The sequence below is a fragment of the Somniosus microcephalus genome, chromosome 1, assembly GCF_052327205.1.
Source record: "Somniosus microcephalus isolate GS21.2 chromosome 1, FLI_Smic_1.0, whole genome shotgun sequence".
NCBI lineage: Eukaryota > Metazoa > Chordata > Chondrichthyes > Squaliformes > Somniosidae > Somniosus > Somniosus microcephalus.
Genome location: NC_140987.1, coordinates 259,239,852 through 259,257,024, shown reverse-complemented (window position 1 = coordinate 259,257,024; position 17,173 = coordinate 259,239,852). Strand labels below are relative to the sequence as shown.

Sequence of the window (17,173 nt, the reverse complement as noted above, 5' to 3'; positions counted from 1 at the left end):
TGGAATTCTGTCACCAGGTTGCTGAGATGCCCCCCTCTCTCCATCTCCCACCTCCATCTGCTCTACGACTCCAGACACTTCCAAGGCGACCTCCCTGCGTGCTCTCACTCCCTCCACAAGCATATGGAGGGAGTCATCCGAGAACCTGGGTGCAGCCCCCTGCCTCTGTGCAGCCATGTTTGTCACGCTTTGCAACACTCCAATGGTGCAGTGCAGTGCCTGCACACTCCTAGATGAACCTTCAAATGCAATGTGGCCATGGCTCCTTTAAATAACCCAGCTGAAAACGTGTTGTCGATGAGGTCATCAGACCCGCACCATTTAATAGGGCTGGGTAACGCGCAGGGCAGCCTTAATAGGTGCCATTAACAGAAAGTCAATCTCAGGAGTGGGATGGAATGAAGAACAGGGTCGCGACTGCCACAACGACCACCCACACCCGACCTGCCCAGGTACAGAAAATTCCAGCCAAAGTGATTGATAAACTTTGCCACTGTGAATTCCTTAGACGGAGAATATAGTACAAGTGTATTTAGCATGAAAGGGTTTCTCTTCTTATGACATGTCTGGTTTCGTTAATCTGTACCGTCAGGCATCGATGTTCAAAACCAAAAGGATTCAATTTCACCAGATAGTGTACTACTTAACATGCTTGTGTCAACTCTCTCTTTGTGAGGCGATTTTTTTTTAACCCGACTTGCTCAGCAGAAACCTGGATAGTTAAAATCACCCTGGCTCTTACCTGTCCGAAAGCTGCCATGATCACAACATCTGCAATTTTAACCTGCTCGCCTGAGCAGGCAGCACGGACACGTGCCCGGAGCCATCAGGGTCCTTCTTTGCATATGCAAGTTGCGGCCCGATTACATAATTGAGACCCGACTGCAATTTTAACTCAGGCCTGAGCGGGGAATCCATCGAGTTAAAATTGGGGCTGGGCTCAGTTCAGTTGTTCAAACACGAATGGATGGCACAAGGGAATTTTGCAGGGAATTGAACCTCTAAATGTGTTCAAATTCAGTTCAGTTGAAAAATAACTCTTAACATTAATTTAAATGGGAAGAGGTTTTCAGGAAACCGAGAATATTGCCTAGATAAGCATTAAATTAACTGTTCTCTTCTCCCCCAGACATTTTCAGAAGAATATACCAACGTGATCTTCTATAAAGTGAATGTGGATGAAGCTGAGGTAAGTTGTATAATTGCTGCATAAACTGAACTTTGTCCAGATACACAAATCACTAGAAGTAGCAACCTAATAAGGCCATTACAAAAAAAGCAAACAAAGCACTGGGGTTCATTTCTAAAGGGTTAGATTGAAGAGCAAAGAAGTTATGATAAACTTGTATAGAACCTTGGTTAGACCACACTTGTGCACAGTTCTGGTCTCCATATTATAAAAAGGATATAGAGGCACTGGTGAAGGAGATGATACCAGAACTAAGAGGGAACAACTCTTAGGAAAGGCTGAACAGGTTCGGGTCCTTTCTTTAGAAAAGAGAAGGCTGTGGGATGATCTGATAGAGGTCTTTAAAATTCTGAAGGGGTTTGATAGGGTAGACGTAGAGAAGATGGCCGGAATTTTCATATTGCAGAGCATGCGGGTTTGGAAGCTGGTCGGCAGTTAAAAGCGCTGAAATTGACAGCTGTAGAGATTCGCATATCTCTGGTAAACAGGATCGAGTGCAAACCAATATGGTGGGTATTATGTGTTTAATCGGAGTTTAGGACGGAATATAACACACCATTAATACAGCAAAAACATACGACCGTGACAAACAGCTGATACCGGACCCGATCGGAGAGATGGCTGGTGTGCGTGAACAGTTCTCTGGCTTACAGCCTCTCTTCCTCTCACCTAGAACCTGCGCGTTGGAGAGCATGGGATCACTCTCAAAAGAGCACTTGACCAGCCCAACTTTTGCTTAGCTCTTCCCTCCACCGTCTGAGTGGGCAAGCCCTCAGGGTGTTAATTTTATTCTCTCTTTAGGGGTGGGTCTGAAGCCAAATTATTGACAAGACCATTTAACCTATAGAGGCTCGCTTAAAACCTCAGTACCCAATTGGGCATCGAGTTCTTTGTCTCAATTCTTGGATGAAAGCCCTCCCCAAAAAGGATGTCATAATTTCAGCCAATTTGTCTTCCTGTTTTTACATTTTGAAGGTTCCTCCATTGGAATTTGTTCTATCTCCCTGGTCACTATCCTCACTGTTACAATTGATACTAGGCCTGGCCTTGGCCACTTTTCATCATGAGGCCCAAGCCAGAGCTGCCCCCCTTCAGCCAGTCGTTACCTCACGTTCATTAGCAAACTGCTCCATCCTGAGTTGAATACCTTAGCTCCCCTAAATTCCTTTTATTCTATGTCTTTCTATACTAATTAACATTTAATTATCTTAACAAGCAGTTTTGCTAAACAAACTCCAAATTCTACCTTAGCATTATAATATGGTTATTACTAATAATGGAAGAAACATAGGTTGGGTCTTCATTAGTCAAATTGAAGATACATTAACAAAGTCAAAACCCTAACTCACAAACAACAGATATAACAGGTAAAGCCATCCCGCGGGCCCCTGTGTGGAATGTTTATGCCTCACCTAATCTAACTAACTGAAGACAATTCTAGCACGAGCTTTCAGGAAAACAAAACTTATACATTAACCCTGTTATAAATTTCATCATTCATCAAGAAACTACTCGTGAAATAACGCTGGATGGCCAGCTGGTGGCGCCGTCCAAGGAGTATAAATACTCGGGCGTTGGCCCCAGCTTTCCAGGGACATTTTGTAAAACAAGGAACTAGTGAAGTACAACTAGACCTCCATGTTCTGAAACAAGTTGATTAAAGCCTTGCTTTATGCTCAAACCAAGTGCGTAGTGAGTTTTATTACATCAATTTAATCAACTTGATATCGACTCCACGCTTTGGGTGATTTCGGGATCAGCCAGTTACGACTCGAACTGTAGAAGGGAACTCAGACCTGCCTGTCTCGACCTGGACCTGAATTCACTTACAGCCGCTAAGGTATGGAAACACTGGTATCGTACTTTCAGCAACTTCCTCAGAGTGTGTGGTGAAAATGTTCCTGATAAATTAGAGATACTTGCTAATTATGTATCCCCTCATGTGTTTGATTATATCGAAGACTGTGTAGACTATGACACCGCTATCCAAATACTACATCAGCTATATGTCAAGTCCCCAAATTAAATTTTTGCTCGGCATCTACTAGCCACAACTCGACAACAACCCGGGGAATCACTTGACGAATTCCTTCAGAAACTTCGCAGGCTCAGCAAGGATTGTAATCTTAAAGCTGTTACAGCTGAGCAGTACCAGGCGGAGTTAATTTGTGATTCCTTTATTAATGGGATTGCATCTCCCTTCATACGTCAGCGTCTGTTGGAGAATAAAACATAAGAACATAAGAACATAAGAAATAGGAGCAGGAGTAGGCCAATCGGCCCCTCGAGCCTGCTCCGCCATTCAATAAGATCATGGCTGATCTGATCCTAACCGCCAATCCACTATCACAGAACCATCTCCTGAATCTAACAGAATTAGACACACGAAATAGGAGCAGGATCAGGCTACACGGCCCCTGGGCCCGCTCCGCTACCCACAGGGCCATGACCGATCCGAACCTAGACTCATGTCCAAATTCCTGCCCGCTCCCCGTAACCTTTAATTCCCTTTACTTCTACCCTCAAGTTACAGGCTGCCTATGACCAGGCATGTTCTCTGGACTTAGCAAAGAGGAATGCAGCCACCTATCTTTCACCACATGCACGGGCTGCTGCTATCACTTTTAGTGACTCCTTCAATAGGCCGCGGGTGGAAGCCCTCATGGATGACGACTCCAAACCGGCTGATGACAACCCTACCCTAGAAACTTACACTGATGATGACCCCGCCCTAGCGGCATCTTGGCAATCTGGAAGGAAGTGTTTCTTCTGTGGAGGTGCGTTCCATTACAGGAAATTTTGTCCTGCTCGTAACGCGACCTGCAATCATTGCAGCAAGAAAGGTCACTTTTCTAAGGTATGCCAGTCAAGAGCCGCTGTTAGTAAGAAAGGCCACTTTTCTAAGGTATACCGGTCGAGAGCTCCTGTTAGTTTTGCAGCTACTATCTATAAAACTGCTCCTCCCCCAAGAGCCACTACTAAGGTTACAGCTGCAATCTATGAAACTGCTCCTCCCCCAAGAACCACTACTAAGGTTACAGCTGTCAAGGGTAAAACTGCCCCTCCTCCCATCACAGCTGTTTTTCCCCAAAGTCTGTCCCATGCAGCCACGAAGGTTTCGGTAAATGGACACATTTTGAGTGCACTAATCGACTCATGCAGCTCTGACAGCTTCATTAGTGAGCGGGCTGTCAGTAAGTTAGAAGTATTTACCCCTTGGACAGGGAAATTGCAATGGCTCTGACGACACTGACCACCTAGTATTCCGGCTTTTGTCTTGTCGACCTTATTCTCAATGGCCGCACTTATTTCTCCACCCGGCTCGGGGTGCTCAAGAACCTATGCAGTGATGTGCTCCTGGGACAGGATTTCCAGAAACAACACAAAAGACTCACTTTCGAGTTTGGAGGGTCAAGCCGGAGCTTACTATTTCCAAAGTACCGTTTTGTGCGCTTTCAGTGTCTTCCCTCGACAAGCCCTCCTTGTTTGCCAATCTTTCCTGCCGATGTAAGCCCATAGTCACTAAATCATGACGTTTCAGCCAAGATGATCGATCCTTTATCGAGGCAGAAATCTCTCGCCTTCTAGCTGACGGTACCATTGAGCCATGTTCATCTTCCTGGCGGGCTCAAGTCGTCGTTGTTAAAAATCCTCTGAAGCAACACAAGAAACGTCTTTGCATCGATTACTCGCAAACTATTAACCAGTATACCGACCTGGATGCCAACCCACTACCAGGCATCGATGACATGGTCAATAACCTTGCTAACTACAAGGTATTTTCAACTTTTGATTTAAAGAGCGCATATCATCAAGTGCCGTTAAAGGACTCTGACAAGAAGTACATGGCCTTTGAGGCCAATGGTCGGCTTTACCAGTTTTGTCGCCTTCCATTTGGGGTCACCCATGGGGTGGCCGTCTTTCAACGGGCAATGGATAGCCTAGTCAAACAGGAGAACTTAACGAACACTTTTCCATATCTGGATAATATCACCATTGCTGGTCATGACCAGAAGGAGCATGATGCCAAACTCCAGAAATTTTTTGACGTTCTCCGTCGTCGCAACTTAACCTTAAATGGAGTAATTTTCTCGCTCATCGCCATTTCACACTTATAACCGATCAGCGCTCCGTGGCCTTTATGCTGGATAACCGGAAATGCACTAAGATCAAGAATAACAAAATACAACTCTGGAGGATGGAATTGGCCGCCTTTGGACGCACCATACATTATCGACCCGGCAAAGAGAATGTGGCCCTGGATACCCTCACGCAGGCATTCTGCTCTTCTATGTCAACTTCAACTCTGGCGGATCTTCATACTGACTTGTGCCACCCTGGCGTTACCCGTATGTTGCACTTTGTGCGATCTAAAAATCTCCCATTTTCTACGGAAGATGTGAAAAGAACGTGCTCCTCCTGTAGAATTTGTGCGGAATTAAAATTGCAATTCTTCCATCCATCGGATGGCTCGCTCATACACGTTATGCAGCCTATGCAGCGACTCAGCATTGACTTTAGAGGGCCATTGCCCTCCTCAACACGAAACACCTACTTAATGACTATGGTGGACAAATATTCACACTTTCCCTTTGCTTTCCCCTGTCCCAATATGCTTACTTCCACAGTGATCAAATGCCTTGATCAAGTCTTTTCCCTTTGCGGTACGGCCAATTTCATCCACCCTGATCGGGGTCCCTCCTTCATGTCAAGCGAATTCAAAAGTTATCTCTCCCAACGGGGAATCGCCACAAGTAAAACGACACCGTACCATCCCATCGGTAACGGACAGGTTGAGAGATACAATGCTATCATTTGGAACGCTGTTCGTCTTGCGCTGAGGTCACGCAACCTACCAGACCAGCAGTGGGAAACTATGCTCCCTGATGCGTTGCATTCCATCAGGTCTCTCCTTTCTACGTCTACCAATGTCACACCTCATGAGCGATTCTTCAGCTTCCAGCGTCGCTCCACCCATGGGACGTCTCTACCGTCATGGTTGGCAGCTCCCGGCCCCGTGCTGCTCTGAAGATTCGTCTTATCATCTAAAACCGATCCTCTGGTCGACGAGGTAGAACTCACGGACGTCAACCCCACATACGCGCACGTGCGGTACCCTGATGGCCGGGAGTCCACCGTTTCACTCCGGGACCTGGCTCCCTGTCTGGCCGGTTCCATGGACCCAACCGATAGAGGGACCCACGGGGATGATGCCAACACTCTGCGCTCCCCCGAAGATGACGCCCTACCTGGGGCATCGAGAGATCTACCAGCTGCCCCACCGGATCCACTCGGGGAGCCGAGCGCTCCCTGTGGGATGGCCACCCGAGGCCAGGACACCGGTCAATCCCCGGCTATCCAACAGGATGAAGCCAGTTCTGCGCCTGTAGGGACCCGCACCCGGAGTCACGATCTCCCCAGCCTCCCTCGGGTCGATCAGAGTAACACGGGCCCTGTTGATCCACCAGTACAGATAAAGCGGCCCAGGGACCAAGACACGGTCTGGGGAGACATGCCTTCTAGCCATAAACAAAAATGTAAAAGACTGCGGCTGTTCATGGTCCGCCTGATCCGCTAAGAGGAAGTCGTCGGACTTCCAAATCTTTTAGGCAGGAAGAATGTTAAAAATCTCATCATTCATCAAGAAACTACTCGTGAAATAACGCTGGACGGCCAACTGGTGGCGCCGTCCAAGGAGTATAAATACTCCGGGCGTGGGCCCAGCTTGCCAGGGACATTTTGTAAGACAAGGAACTAGTGAAGTACAACTAGACCTCCATGTTCTGAAACAAGTTGATTAAAGCCTTGCTTTATACTCAAACCAAGTGCGTAGTGAGTTTTATTACGTCAAACCCCTTACTTGTCTCGAACAGAAACATACAATCATTTAAACACAGTATTATTCGCGTAGCCATATGCATTTTTAGGCACCCCTAGTCTCTAACAGCGTATCGGGAACCCGCCGTCATCCTGCCGACTTCCGCGTTTAACTGGGGCGTATTTTGAAGCGCGCCACAGACCTGGTTGGGAGAGGCAGGCGAACTCATTGAGGTAGTTAACTGCTCGTTTAGAGGTTTCAACTTTAACTGGTTGTGCACGGGATTCACAGACCTCGGGAAGCTCACCAGCACCTGCCCCCTTCCCCTTTTTTCTTCGGGGTGCTGGCTGCGATCGCTGTTTTCACTGCTCCCTGCTCCCCAGTGGTTTAGCACGGCCCCGGTGCGCACAGCGCTAGGCCCCTCCCCTTTACTCGAGGGAGGGAGGCCTGCAATGATGCGGCGCTATGTGCCGACACGCGTGGCGCTGTTGCACGTAGCTCCGCAATATTCAGTTGTAGTGTCTCAAGAAGGAAGTGGAACACTTCCAGTAGCGCCCCGCTTCCTGCTTGGGCTGCTACAACTGAATTTCAGGCAGAGAGGCGCTAATTTTAGCACCCCGGCGACGTTAGCGCCCCAAAGGGGGCAACACTGAATTTTTCCCCTGGGGAATTGGGGCCTGCTAAGATATGAGAGCTGAAATAATCTCGGGTTCGAAAGTTTGACCCCAAAACAAGACCACTAGAAATGAGAAAAATCAGGGGTAGAATTTCTGCTCAAACTCATTTGCATTTCGAACGCAATTAAAAAAAAATTGCTTTAAAAAAATGCCCATGATACATTTAAAAGTGGTAACTTGGTGCAGTTTGATTACAACAGCTGACAATAGGTTTATCACAAAACATTAAGCATTTTTAATCACAGTGTCATTCCACCACCTGTGAGTAACCCAATTTTAGTAATTCACTTAAAAAAAGTATGAGACTATTTTCTAGTTATATTGGGACACATTAGCCAGTTTCTTTGTAAATTAAAACAAAAATCACTTGGAAAAGGTTTTAAAACATACCTTTTAGTGTCCTTACTCCCTAAAGAACCAGCCCAATTTATAAAGCCTCCCTGAAGGCCCGCAAACAAGCTCAATTAGCGGAAACTCCCAACGGTGAACAAGTCACCCTGGGGGCATGGCTGGTTCTGTGGGCAGGGTCTGCTTCTAGTGCGATGCTTTTAAAACTAATGCAAGAGATCGTGGAAACCCGAGTTACACCAACGGAAATTGCGCTTAAAATTCTGCAATCTTTGCGCGAGTTACGCCGATTTCGGCCAAATGGTGCCGGAAAGAACCAACGCAATTGAGCGGAAACTCTAAGCCCGGGTTTATTCTAGAGGTGTTGTTGCTCATTCTCCGTTACTTAATCGCCTTTCTTTCTATATTGTAGGGGGAAGTTTAACTCCAAAGGCCGGGTGGGTTGGGGTCGGGTGGGAGGATAAAGTGTTAAAAATCTGAATCCCGGCCCCAACCCGCCCACTTCGGGCTTTAACGGAGGCGGGACGGGGGCGGGCAGCCAACCCGCTCCCAGGAGGCGGCTTGGCATTTTAAATATGATAATGAGGCTGGAGGCCTCTGATTTAAGCTGCTGTGCAGGTTTAACTGTTGCTGGCCGGGGTTCCCGGGCCTCGGCATTCCCAGCAGCTGCAGTGAGGCGAGGACAGCCTCAGGGAGCGCTCCTTGCAGGAGTGCTTCAACCCGACCCCCCCAAGCTCCCCCACCATCAGCCCCCACCCCCATATTAGCTCCCATGGGGGTCAGGAATCACAGCGTACCCGGGGGTCGGGGATAGGACCGCCCCCGCCGGGGCTCATGGCCTCTTGTCAAGTGTTTCCCGCCCGACTGGAAGCCAGCCTGTCAATCCAGCTGACTTCCGGGTGGGGAACGTGTCTGTGATGTCACACGCACGCTGTGGAGTTAAAACTCCACAGCATGCGCTCCTGCGCTCTACCGCACCCGATCCCACCCCTCATGCTGGTCCTGGCCCACCCCACTGCTCCTCCGACACCCCCAGGCCCTCACGAGATCCCTCCCTCCTCTCTGGGTTTGCCAACCGCCTCAGAGCACCCCCCTGCCCCCAGTTGTTTGAGGCATAAATGTTGGCCAGGACACAGGAGAACTCTTCAAAATTGTGCCATAGGACCTTTTACATCCATCTGAAAAGTCCGATAGGACATCTCATCCAAAAGGCAGCACCTCTGACAGTGCAGCACTACACTGGAGTACGGGTCTTGAAGTGCTCTGGAGTGGTTGCTTGAACCCACAATCTTCTGGCTCTGAGGCGAGAGTCCTAGCAGTGAGCCAAAGTTGACAGCTTTTTTTTAACCATTTTAAGATAATAGCAAAAAGGGGGTGGAGGTGATTAGAATTTTTCTTAGTGTGCAATTCTCTACCACAAATTGTATTGAAGCACTCTTTTTTAAGTGTATTAGACAGCTAATTGAAAAAGAATAATATTAAATAGTACGGGGAGTAAGTAGGAGGTAATTCATGTCGGGAACAACACTAGCACAGAGTTGATGGGTGGAATGTCCTGTTTCTGTGCTGTAACCATCTATAATTCTACTAATGTTGGTGTTTCTCCCCTTTAGGATGTAGCTACAGAATGTGGGATCACCGCTATGCCAACATTCCATTTCTACAAGAATGGAAAGAAGGTACAGTGATGGGTTTTTACGATTATACATTTATTGCATTTCTCCAAAGCTTACAAGATCAACCTTTCTCCTTTCACATGGAGACATTGGGGGAATTTTAACCCAAAAAAAGGATGGGTTTAGTTAAAGTGTTAAAAATCTGAATCCTGACATGAACCCGCCACCAACCCGCCCACTTCTGGTTTTAACGGAGGTGGAACGGGCGGGCAGCCAACCCGCTGCCAAGAGGGAGGTCGTCTATTTAAATATCTTAATGAGGCTGGAAGCCTCTGATTTAACCTCCATTTTGAATTCAACTTTAGCAGGTCGAGTTTTGCAAACCTCGCAAAACCCGCCGGCTAATGCCAGGTGAGGACTGACGGATCCAGGAGGTAAGGGCCTTTACACTTAGCTCCTGAATCCAGGGTCCCTGCCTAAACGCCCGCCCGCAATCAGAGACTCCCCCCGCAATCAGAGACTCCCCCCGCAATCAGAGACTCCCCCCCGCAATCAGAGACTCCCCCACAATCAGAGACTGCCCCCGCAATCAGAGACTCCCGCCGAAATCAGAGACTCCCCCCGCAATCAGAGAACACCCCCCGCAATTGGAGACTTCCCCCCGCAATGAGAGACTCCCCCCGCAATCAGAGACACCCCCCACAATCAGAGACTCAGCTCCCCCGCAATCATAAACTACCCCCCGCAATCAGAGACACCCCCCGCAATCAGAGACTCCCCCCACAATCAGAGACTCACCCCCGCAATCAGAGACTCCCCCAGCAATCAGAGACTCCTCCCCGCAATCAGAGTCCCCCCGCAATCAGAGACTGCCCCCGAAATCAGAGACTCCCCCCGCAAACAGAGACTCCGCCCCGTAATCAGAGACTCCCCCTGCAAACAGAGCCTCCCCCCCGCAATCAGAGACTTCCCCGCAATCAGAGACTCCCCCCACAATCAGAGACTCCCCCTGCAATCAGAGACTCCCCCCGCAATCAGAGACTCCACCCACAATCAGAGACTCCCCCCGCAATAAGAGACTCCCCCGCAATCAGAGACTCCCCCCTCAATCAGAGACTCTCCCCGCAATCAGAGACTACCCCCCCAAAATCAGAGACACCCGCCGCAATCAGAAACACCCCCCGCAATCAGAGATTCCCCCTCCGCAATCGGAGACTCCCCCCGCAATCAGAGACTCCCCCACGCGATCTGAGACTCCCCCCGCAATCATAGACTATCCCCCGCAATCATAGACTCCCCCCGCAATCAGAGACACCCCCCGCAATCAGAGACTCCCCCAGCAATCAGAGACTCCCCCCCGCAATCAGAGATTCCCCCACAATCAGAGACTGCCCCCGCAATCAGAGACTCCCGCCGCAATCAGAGTCACCCCCGCAATCAAAGACTCCCCCCACAATCAGAGGCTCCCGCCACAATCAGAGACTCCCCCCGCAATCAGACTCCACCCCCCCCGCAATCGGAGACTCCCCCCCGCAATCAGAGACTCCCCCCGCAATCAGAGACTCCCCCCACAATCAGAGACTCCCCCCGCAATCAGAGACTACCCCCGCAATCAGAGACTCCCCCCCCGCAAACAGAGACTCCCCCCCCCGCAATCGGAGACTCCCCCCCGCAATCAGAGACTCCCCCCGCAATCAGAGACTCCCCCCACAATCAGAGACTCCCCCCGCAATCAGAGACTCCCCCCGCAATCAGAGACTCCCCCCCGCAATCAGAGGCTCCCCCACCATCAGAGACACCCCCCCGCTATCAGAGACAACCCCCACAATCAGAGACTCCCCCACGCGATCAGAGACTCCCCCCGCAATCATAGACTATCCCCCGCAATCAGAGACTCCCCCCGCAATCAGAGACTCCCCCCGCAATCAGAGACTCCCCTCGCAATCAGAGACTCCCCCCCGCAATCAGAGACTCCCCCACAATCAGAGACTGCCCCCGCAATCAGAGGCTCCCGCCGCAATCAGAGACACACCCGCAATCAAAGACTCCCCCCGCAATCAGAGACTCCCGCCGAAATCAGAGACTCCCCCCGCAATCAGAGACCCCCCCCCGCAATTGGAGACTTCCCCCCGCAATGAGAGACTCCCCCCGCAATCAGAGACACCCCCCACAATCAGAGACTCAGCTCCCCCGCAATCATAAACTACCCCCCGCAATCAGAGACTCCACCCACAATCAGAGACTCCCCCCGCAATAAGAGACTCCCCCGCAATCAGAGACTCCCCCCTCAATCAGAGACTCTCCCCGCAATCAGAGACTACCCCCCCAAAATCAGAGACTCCCGCCGCAATCAGAAACACCCCCCGCAATCAGAGATTCCCCCTCCGCAATCGGAGACTCCCCCCGCAATCAGAGACTCCCCCACGCGATCTGAGACACCCCCCGCAATCATAGACTATCCCCCGCAATCATAGACTCCCCCCGCAATCAGAGACACCCCCCGCAATCAGAGACTCCCCCAGCAATCAGAGACTCCCCCCCGCAATCAGAGATTCCCCCACAATCAGAGACTGCCCCCGCAATCAGAGACTCCCGCCGCAATCAGAGTCACCCCCGCAATCAAAGACTACCCCCACAATCAGAGGCTCCCCCCGCAATCAGAGACTCCCCCCGCAATCAGAGACACCCCCTCACAATCAGAGACTCCCCCCCCGCAATCATAGACTACCCCCTGCAATCAGAGACACCCCCCCGCAATCAGAGACTCCCCCCACAATCAGAGACTCCCCCCGCAATCAGAGTCCCCCCGCAATCAGAACCTCCCCCCGAAATCAGAAACTCCCCCCGCAAACAGAGACTCCCCCCCGCAATCAGAGACTCCCCCTGCAAACAGAGCCTCCCCCCCGCAATCAGAGACTCCCCCGCAATCAGAGACTCCCCCCGCAATCAGAGACTCCTCCCGCAATCAGAGACTCCACCCACAATCAGAGACTCCCCCCGCAATCAGAGATTCCCCCCGCAATCAGAGACTCCCCCCGCAATCAGAGACTCCCCCCGCAATCAGACACTCCCCCCCGCAATCAGACCCTCCCCCCGCAATCAGAGACTCCCCCCGCAATCAGAGACTCCCCCCGCAATCAGAGACTCCCCCCGCACTCAGAGACTTCCCCCCGCAATCGGAGACTCCCCGCCGCAATCGGAGACTCCCCCCGCAATCAGAGACTCCACCCACAATCAGAGACTCCCCCCGCAATCAGAGACTCCCCCCGCAATCAGAGACTCCCCCCGCAATCAGAGACTACCCCCTGCAATCAGAGACACCCCCCCGCAATCAGAGACTCCCCCGCAATCAGAGACTCCCCCCACAATCAGAGACTCCTCCCGCAATCAGAGACTCCACCCACAATCAGAGACTCCCCCCGCAATCAGAGACTCCCCCCGCAATCAGAGACTCCCCCCGCAATCAGAGACTCTCCCCACAATCAGAGACTCCCCCCCCGCAATCAGAGACCCCCGCCGCAATCAGAGACACCCCCCGCAATCAAAGACTCCCACTCCGCAATCGGAGACCCCCCCCCACAGTCAGAGATTCCCCCAGCAATCAGAGACTCCCCCCCGCAATCAGAGAATGCCCCCGCAATCAGAGACTCCCCCCGTACGGTAATCAGAGACTCCCCCAGCAATCAGAGACTCCCCCCTCAATCAGAGACTCCCCCCAGCAATCAGAGACTCCCACCGCAATCAGAGACTCCCCCCGCAATCAGAGACTCCCCCCGCAATCAGAGACTCCCACCGCAATCAGAGACTACCCCCTCAATCAGAGACTCCCCCCAGCAATCAGAGACTCCCACCGCAATCAGAGACTCCCCCCACAATCAGAGACTTCCCCCGCAATCAGAGACTCCACCCACAATCAGAGACTCCCCCCGCAATCAGAGATTCCCCCCGCAATCAGAGACTCCCCCCGCAATCAGAGACTCCCCCCGCAATCAGAGACTCTCCCCACAATCAGAGACTCCCCCCCCGCAATCAGAGACCCCCGCCGCAATCAGAGACACCCCCCGCAATCAAAGACTCCCACTCCGCAATCGGAGACCCCCCCCGCAGTCAGAGATTCCCCCAGCAATCAGAGACTCCCCCCCGCAATCAGAGAATGCCCCCGCAATCAGAGACTCCCCCCGTACCGTAATCAGAGACTCCCCCAGCAATCAGAGACTCCCCCCTCAATCAGAGACTCCCCCCAGCAATCAGAGACTCCCACCGCAATCAGAGACTCCCCCCGCAATCAGAGACTCCCCCCGCAATCAGAGACTCCCACCGCAATCAGAGACTCCCCCCTCAATCAGAGACTCCCCCCAGCAATCAGAGACTCCCACCGCAATCAGAGACTCCCCCCACAATCAGAGACTTCCCCCGCAATCAGAGACTCCCCCCGCAATCAGAGACTCCCCCCGCACTCAGAGACTCCCCCCCGCAATCGGAGACTCCCCCCCGCAATCGGAGACTCCCCCCGCAATCAGAGATTCACCCCGCAATCAGAGACACCCCCCGCAATCAGAGACTCCCCCCGCAATCAGAGACTCCCCCCTGCAATCAGACCCTCCCCCCGCAATCAGAGACTCCCCCCGCAATTGGAGAATGCCCCCCGCAATCAGAGAGTCCCCCCGCAATCAGAGACTCACCCCCCGCAATCAGAGACCCTCCTCGCAATCAGAGACCCCCCCGCAATCAGATACTCCCACCGCAATCAGAGACGGTCCCCCCGCAATCAGAGACTCCCCCTGCAATCGGAGACTCCCCCCGCATACGGAGACTCGCCCCGCAATCAGAGACTCCCCCCCCGCAATCAGAGGCTCCCCCCGCAATCAGAGACACCCCCCGCAATCAGAAACTCCCCCCGCAATCAGAGACTCCCCCCCCGCAATCGGAGACTCCCCCCGCAATCAGAGACTCCCCCCGCAGTCAGAAACACCCCCCCCGCAATCAGAGACTCCCCCCGCAATCAGAGACTCCCAGCGCAGTCAGAGACTCCCCCCGCAATCAGAGACTCCCCCCGCAATCAGAGACTCCCCCGCAATCAGACACTCCCCCCGCAATGAGAGACTCACCTCCCGCAAACAGACTCCACCCCGCAATCAGAGACTCCCCCACAGCAATCAGAGACTCTCCTCCCCGCAATCAGAGAATGCCCCGCAATCTGAGACTCCCCCCGCAATCAGAGACTCCCCCCCGCAATCAGAGACTCCCTCCGCAATCAGAGACTCCCCCCGCAATCAGAGACACCCCCCGCAAACAGAGAATCCGCCCCCGCAATCAGAGACTCCCCCCCGCAATCACAGACTCCCTGCGCAATCAGAGACTCGCCCCGCAATCAGAGACTCCCCCACCGCAATCAGAGACTCCCCCCGCAATCAGAGACCCCCCCGCAATCAGAGACTCCCCCCACAGTCAGAGACTCCACCCGCAATCAGAGACCCCCCCCGCAATCAGAGCCTCCCCCCGCAATCAGAGACTCCCCCCGCAATCAGAGACTCCCCCCGCAATCAGAGACTCCCCCTGCAATCAGAGACTACCCACCCGGCAATCAGAGACTCCCGCCGCAGTCAGAGACTCCCCCGCAATCAGAGACTCCCACAGTAATCAGAGACTTCCCCCGCAATCAGAGACTCCCACCGCAATCAGAGACTCCCCCCACCCGCAATCAGAGACTCCCCCCGCAATTAGAGACTCCCCCCGTAATCATAGACTCCCCCCCGCAATCAGAGACTCCCCCCGCAATCAGAGACTCCCCCCGCAATCAGATACTCACCCCGCAATCAGAGCCTCCCCCCGCAATCAGAGACTCCCCCTACCCGCAATCAGAGACTCCCCCCGCAATTAGAGACTCCCCCCGTAATCATAGACTCCCCCCGCAATCAGAGACTCCCCACACAATCAGAGACTTCCCCCGCAATCAGAGACTCCCCCCACAATCAGGGACTCCGCCCCCGCAATCAGAGACTCCCCCCCGCAATCATAGACTCCCCGCACAATCAGAGACTCGCCCCCGCAATCAGAGACTCCCCCCCCGCAATCAGAGACTGCCCCCGCAATCAGAGACTCCCCCCGCAATCAGAGACTCCCCCAGCAATCAGAGACTCCCCCCCGCAATCAGAGATTCCCCCACAATCAGAGACTGCCCCCGCAATCAGAGACTCCCGCCGCAATCAGAGTCACCCCCGCAATCAAAGACTACCCCCACAATCAGAGGCTCCCGCCACAATCAGAGACTCCCCCCGCAATCAGACTCCACCCCCCCCGCAATCGGAGACTCCCCCCCGCAATCAGAGACTCCCCCCGCAATCAGAGACTCCCCCCACAATCAGAGACTCCCCCCGCAATCAGAGACTACCCCCGCAATCAGAGACTCCCCCCCCGCAAACAGAGACTCCCCCCCCCGCAATCGGAGACTCCCCCCCGCAATCAGAGACTCCCCCCGCAATCAGAGACTCCCCCCACAATCAGAGACTCCCCCCGCAATCAGAGACTCCCCCCGCAATCAGAGACTCCCCCCCGCAATCAGAGGCTCCCCCACCATCAGAGACACCCCCCGCTATCAGAGACAACCCCCACAATCAGAGACTCCCCCACGCGATCAGAGACTCCCCCCGCAATCATAGACTATCCCCCGCAATCAGAGACTCCCCCCGCAATCAGAGACTCCCCCCGCAATCAGAGACTCCCCTCGCAATCAGAGACTCCCCCCCGCAATCAGAGACTCCCCCACAATCAGAGACTGCCCCCGCAATCAGAGGCTCCCGCCGCAATCAGAGACACACCCGCAATCAAAGACTCCCCCCGCAATCAGAGACTCCCGCCGAAATCAGAGACTCCCCCCGCAATCAGAGACCCCCCCCGCAATTGGAGACTTCCCCCCGCAATGAGAGACTCCCCCCGCAATCAGAGACACCCCCCACAATCAGAGACTCAGCTCCCCCGCAATCATAAACTACCCCCCGCAATCAGAGACTCCACCCTCAATCAGAGACTCCCCCCGCAATAAGAGACTCCCCCGCAATCAGAGACTCCCCCCTCAATCAGAGACTCTCCCCGCAATCAGAGACTACCCCCCCAAAATCAGAGACTCCCGCCGCAATCAGAAACACCCCCCGCAATCAGAGATTCCCCCTCCGCAATCGGAGACTCCCCCCGCAATCAGAGACTCCCCCACGCGATCTGAGACACCCCCCGCAATCATAGACTATCCCCCGCAATCATAGACTCCCCCCGCAATCAGAGACACCCCCCGCAATCAGAGACTCCCCCAGCAATCAGAGACTCCCCCCCGCAATCAGAGATTCCCCCACAATCAGAGACTGCCCCCGCAATCAGAGACTCCCGCCGCAATCAGAGTCACCCCCGCAATCAAAGACTACCCCCACAATCAGAGGCTCCCCCCGCAATCAGAGACTCCCCCCGCAATCAGAGACACCCCCTCACAATCAGAGACTCCCCCCCCGCAATCATAGACTACCCCCTGCAATCA

The 17,173-nt window shown here is 53.1% G+C and overlaps 1 protein-coding gene across 2 annotated transcripts in view; it reads left to right on the top strand.

Moving 5' to 3' along the window:
- The window catches only part of LOC147124763 (thioredoxin-like), a 65,218-nt gene that overhangs the window by 18,555 nt on the left and 29,490 nt on the right, over positions 1-17,173 (top strand). For both annotated transcript variants that reach the window (XM_085992838.1, XM_085992826.1), the window contains exons 3-4: positions 1,130-1,189; positions 9,646-9,711. In XM_085992838.1, the coding sequence (XP_085848964.1) occupies positions 1,130-1,189; positions 9,646-9,711 (126 nt within the window). The remainder of the gene's footprint in view (positions 1-1,129; positions 1,190-9,645; positions 9,712-17,173) is intronic.